The sequence below is a fragment of the Lissotriton vulgaris genome, chromosome 10 (genome assembly GCF_964263255.1).
Source record: "Lissotriton vulgaris chromosome 10, aLisVul1.2, whole genome shotgun sequence".
NCBI classification, from domain to species: Eukaryota; Metazoa; Chordata; class Amphibia; order Caudata; family Salamandridae; genus Lissotriton; species Lissotriton vulgaris.
Genome location: NC_141698.1, coordinates 721538005 through 721544004, shown reverse-complemented (window position 1 = coordinate 721544004; position 6000 = coordinate 721538005). Strand labels below are relative to the sequence as shown.

Here is a 6000-nt window from a genome sequence, read left to right as displayed (position 1 = left end):
CTTCATTAAAAAGGCACCTTTTCAGGTAGCTTTAAACTACCGCTCCCTTTCTTACAGGCGTCACGCTTCTTGGAAAGCAACTGTGCACTTCTTGTATGAATGAATAAATGGCATTTATGAAGTGTCTCATACCAAAACAACCGGTGAAAGATCAAATCCAATGACAAACAATTTGACTTGGTGATTAAGAACAACGGTGGAGATGCAGACGGAGAAAGGCAATACTCTGAAACCATGCAACTGATCCAAGCTTGTGTTTTTAATGCTATATAAATTTCTGTAATAGCTCGAAAAAGATATGGGTTAAAAGGTAAAAGGAATGTATGGAATCTTTACAGATGTGATAGGAAACCCACCCTGTCAAAAAAGAAAAAAACACGAGTAATGTAATACATAAAACATAATTTATGAAGAATGAAAAACAATGAGTTATACTTTAAGATAAACTTGCAGATTTTGTTTATTTATACTTTAATGCTATGTTGAGCAGAAAAGTATAAATGAGCATAGTATTTGACAAGTCAACTCAAAAGCATAAGCAAACATTACTTTCAAACAGCATTAAAAAACAGGACAGGATTGCCAACATATTGAATATCTAACACAGTACAGGTTTTTCTGTGCATTCGTTACACACCGCTCAAAGAAAAAAAAAGAAAAAACAGGATATGAATTAAAACCTGTAATACCTTCTGAGCTTGGATCCTGCAAAGCATACAGAGTGCTTCATAACAACAAGAAAGTGCTACAGTATTTTCAGCCTAAAAGGTCTGCGATGGATACAATTTAACAGATGGAATGAAGTGTAAGAAACAATTCTGAATTGGTTTAAGTGCAGGATTTCAATTCCAAAAAACATATTGCCTCCTCGCATTCAATTTGCAAGTTCTTTTGCATGACAACTATGATAATATTTTAACATTATCAATGCATAAAAACTACAAAATTAAAACAGGCACTATAAATTATCTCAGCGCGGTTATTAACTTGTGAAATTAATAACATTTTTCTCAACAAAACACTTATGCAACAGCTATTTCTGGAGATAGTGCAAGTAGAAGGAAACATACATACCTTCTAGAAAATGTAAAGTTTATGGAAAGGATTGTTTCCATAAAATATTCAAATTCAGAGCAATGCTTTAAATAATGCTTTTAACATTTTCTTATCTACTAAGCATATGTGGTTTTATTCCACTTTGTATTGTCTATAAGTGTCACTTAACATATTCCATAATTACAAAAAAAATATCAAAGAGTACAGTTATATTTATACTATATCACATCAACAGCTGATGGCAGTGCAGGTATCAGGAACTTTTAGAATGAAACTGCTCACCAATAGCAACTGTCACCAACTTTACTTCAAAGGGAGGATATGGAGAGCAATCCTTTCTGAAATAAGAGCTAATCGCTGATAAAGTAATAAAAAAATAACATAAAACTTTGGATGAAAAGGTAAAAATCACGTGTGCTTGAAAACTAGAACAACCGCATTCATGTTATGCAATTAAGGCACACCTACTTCGAAATGAGTTAATATGGTCCCCTGGGCTTTCTGCAGATAATAATCATTAAATGTTTTTAAGCATGGGAAAGCAATAAGGATATCACGAAATAAAATTGCAGAAAATGTGGATGGAAGATACATTTAGATGTAAAGAACATTTGGATTAGCTATTAATAAGTAAAGGTAGATGATGAAAGCACGTGAATAGAGGCTGAAATTCATGGCTTGTAGATTGACAATACAGGTAACCACAAATAAAATCACTGCAGATGAGCATTAAGGGACCAATTTGGGAAGAGTGAGAAGGATGGAATATTCTAAAAGAAGGTGAAACGGTCAAACAAGAACACTAATTATACATATATACGGACGAACAGGTTATTTACGATCCCAAATAATGATGAACTGCAAAGACTGAAATGTGCCTGTGCATTAATTCTTAGTTTGAAATATAGAATGTATTGAGACCATTTACACCAAGTCGGTGTTTCAATGCTTAACTATTGCAAAATATGAATAAAGCACTTTATTATTTTACATTTTATCACAAATAGTTATGGAGCTATTTTTCTCAACAACATTAGCAACAAGGTAACACAAATTTCCTGCTCACAGTGCTAGTTTCGATAGTCTTTCTGTACATCAGAACTTTATTTTCCAAATGTAACATTATAGTGTACTAATGTTAAATGTTATTTAAAGGCAGGAATTCCCCCCCAAAAATCTGCTAGCACAATTATGCTGCTTTGCGAGCAGTCAACTGTAGCCAGAGAGAAAAATACCGTGGAGTGGCAGTAACACTAACTGCTCTTACAGGGCAGAAATACAATGTCGTCAGTACACGATTTTAAAGGAGAACAATTTTTGGTGCATTGATTTCAGAATGAGACCTAAATTCTATTGAAACAGTGTAACACGCTAGTGTAGTTTCTTTTTGAAAACGAAAAGGGTTTTTCAACCGGAGAAGTGATAGTTGGTATGCAGACAAACCGCATACCGTTGGGGGTCGGGGGGAGGGGGGGGGGGGGGGGGGGATTGGTGAGTCAACCGCAAAGCCTCTCAATAATTTAAAATAAATGGATAATACTTGAATCCGAGGTTCTAAAAACGTTCTACTATTGCCATAACTGCTGAAATAACATTTATATGGCACAATTTCGTGCAACAGGTCCGTGTGAAACATAAAAATGAACAGGCACTTCCACTGTACAGTAGATTTTCCCAGACATTTAAATCCGTGATGGCATACATTCTGCATTAGCTTTCTGTGACACAATTATTAATAAAAAGTGCCATGCACTAAACACCTTCATCCCCACTATAGAAAAGACAACCTTACCCAATCTGAATTGGAATTGTTTGGTTACACCAACCTTAATTTCAGGTAGCTAGGAAATGCAGAGTATTCATAGGTGATTGCCCCTGCCTACTTAGGCTGTCAAGAAGGTGCCCCAAACATGGAACAGAACTGGAAATCAGACGACCTTTTTCAGTAGGCTTTGGTATCTGGCAGTTGCCTTTGCAGATGTCATGGACCACAATCATACCGTTTAAGATCTCAGGAGCCAAAGTGCTGAATGAGCTAGAGGAAGGCGCCCTAATAGACCTTAGTCCATCCAGCATACACATGGAAAAGCTTTTCATAGAACTATTGTGGGAGTAAATAGAGTTTAACATGTCATTACTGTAGTATCACCCTTTTGCGACTAGAACTATTCATGGTGAGGTTCAACAAATAGCCCCCATACACCAAGCTTTTAACGTGTGCAATAAATAGACAAAATATAACATTGAGTCATCATAACAAGTACTTAACTATTTTTGCTCAAAATAGGAACTGAAGATAGTCCAGAGTACAGAAGGTTCTTCGCAACTGTGCTGATTTTGCCAGTGGGAAAAAAGATCCTCTTTCCGTGCAAACATCTGCTTGCAGAGAACACAGTTTAAACCTGAATCACAATAGAGCTTAGGGTTCTGGTTCTGCAAGGCAGTGTCAACTTCCTGTAGTTCCTGAACTGGTTCGTTATTTCCCAATAGAATAGCCTTGCTTTCTACTGGTGTGGTTACTGAATCCGGATGGAAAAGGGACATGTGCTTCTTTAGTTTAGGTCCAGAGCACAACTCATCACAGTGGTCACATTTCACAAGACTTCGTCTTTCGTTCCACTGTTTCCAGTGGAGTGCCGCATGCTTCAACAATTCTTCTTGTCCTCCGTCGGTAGTCTGCAGCACGCCTTCCTTGGGCTGCCCGTCAATCTCCTCTCCATGATCATACAACAAATGAAACTTCATTTCGGAAAACGTGAGAGTACTGAGGTGGCATCGACCACATTTCATCTGCAATTTAACTTCGTCTTCACCGCCTTGATTTTGTAAGAAGTCATCTTCGATGCTAGAAGTGGTCTCCCTACCAAGACAAAAAAAGTGTTAAGTATGACAAACGACTACTTATTTATCATAAATATGTACAAGCCCCACATAGACAACTGTTCAACTCCTCCAATACTACCACTTGAAAGGCAAACCAATTAAATGTATGGGCAGAAAAAAATCGTCATCACCAATTTTTGTGCGTTATTAGACTTTAACCCTACCTAAAATGCAGCTTACTTAAAATGCACGTGTTATATTTTGTATAATGTCTTAGGGCATTTTTAAGACTTCCACAAATTCTCATCACTTTATATAAAAACACTTTTTGCTGTATTGCTAATCCTACGAATGAAAATTGCAGTTTGTTCTAATACAAGAAGAAATTAAGAATCTATATAAAGTCAGCTGGAATTATTTCATTTACTCATTTCAGCTTCTTAGAGACCAATTAAACGGAAATGACTGTTGCCACAATATCGCTCTTGCCCTGCACAGATAGGCACATTTTAAACATACTGTGGAAAAGACGCAAAAATAATCTTGGAAAGGCAGAAAAGAGCAGTGTGCATGCACAGACTGTGCGCAACCAGTGCAGTTTGCCTATGGCGCTCTGTTGGGTTGCTCTGGCTGCCTGCAACGCAGTGTTGAGCTGACAGCTACTGGGCATCGTTTAAGTCCATTGCTCCTGGGTCAAGGCCGTTCCTGAAGCACTGATGGAGACCCTTTTACTGGCTACCTCCCTCTTGGCAGAGTGCCCTCACCTGCTTTCCAGCCCCCGCTGAGATGCAGAGTTCTGAGGTGGCAGAAGGTAGCCAGAGATATGAGGCTCTGCCAGACTTCCCATGCCCTGCGAGGACACTGCAGCCCAGCAACAAGTCGGAATCAAGCCAAGAGTCTACACTGGCAGTAACGAGAACAGTAGCCTTCACATTGGCCACAGGCCATCTCATAGCTTATTCAGCTAGTACAGCCGGAAAGCATCTGGTTCACGCACCCAGCTATGGTCTGTGAGTGGCTAGAAAAGCTGGGCTTAGCACGATTCTGGACGCATGTAGACCACAAAGTAAGTGGCCAGTTCGAATACATTTCTGGGTTTTTCTTACATTATGGAAAAGTGCATTTAGAGAGTCTGTATTTGTGGTGCTAAAACTGCGTTCATGGTGAAGTTTTGGTTTGTGAAGGTGCTCTAAAGGAATACAACCACATCTGTGCATAAGAAAAAAAACTACCAGAATATGAACCCATCTCAACCTACACGTCCAGAACTACAAGGTCCTGCCCTAGAAGAGTCGAAATCCACCTCCAGAGAGGTCTTCAAAAAGGCTCAAGTAGAGTAAGCTCATGAAACAATAATTTAGGATTTTCCCTTCTGGTGTTACCAGTGATACCAATCAACAGCATCAGTCCTCACCTCGTAAATTGCCCTGCACCTTACATGGGAATTATACTAAGTGGAGACTTTGCAGATATACACAAGCACTACATTGGTCACGAAAGCAACTTTGGTGGCCCTTTTTCTTGCCAAGTAGACAGTAACTCTCCTGAACAGTAGCTTGTCTGCCGTAGCAACTTCTTGCCCCAGATGTAACTGTCTGAAGGCTACAAACAGCTTTTCTGGACAGGGATACTGAACAGGTGCTACCTAGCTTTCGTATGTCGAACATGGTCAATGCATTGTCAATCATAAGCAATAATGTCCTTAGTTACAAATTATAGGGGTGTCAGGACTAGGTAACCTTTCTATTGTTAGCCAAGTTGCACAGGAGCAGAACAAAGCCTAATTCCCAATGCCCCTCCCGGGACACCCCTGTTAGGTTGTCAAGGCTGAGTTACAAAAGGGTATGCAGTTCCTAAAGGGGACAAGGGAAGGACAGGTCTTTCTTCGTGATGCCCTCACATATCCCGAAGGATGTCATGCTTCATCATTGGGCTCTGCTCCTCATCGGGCCGGCACTGCAATGCCGGACGGGTTCCCGTAAACGGGGCTCTTTTGCGGAGATCTTATGAAGAAGCTGTGGGGTGCGTGCGCGTAAGAGGGCAAGGATAGTGTAGTGCACAGGTAGTGGATATTAAAAATAAGTCTGGAGCAGTCCTGTTCAGAAGTAATTTTAATGGTTC

The 6000-nt window shown here is 39.5% G+C and overlaps 1 protein-coding gene across 2 annotated transcripts in view; it reads right to left on the bottom strand.

The window, feature by feature from the left end:
- Window positions 1-238: 238 nt before the first annotated feature.
- ZNF438 (zinc finger protein 438) overlaps window positions 239-6000 on the bottom strand; it is a 107503-nt gene continuing 101741 nt past the window's right edge. For both annotated transcript variants that reach the window (XM_086941559.1, XM_086941558.1), the window contains exon 5: window positions 239-3916. In XM_086941559.1, the coding sequence (XP_086797685.1) occupies window positions 3325-3916 (592 nt within the window). In that variant the 3' untranslated portion in view covers window positions 239-3324. The remainder of the gene's footprint in view (window positions 3917-6000) is intronic.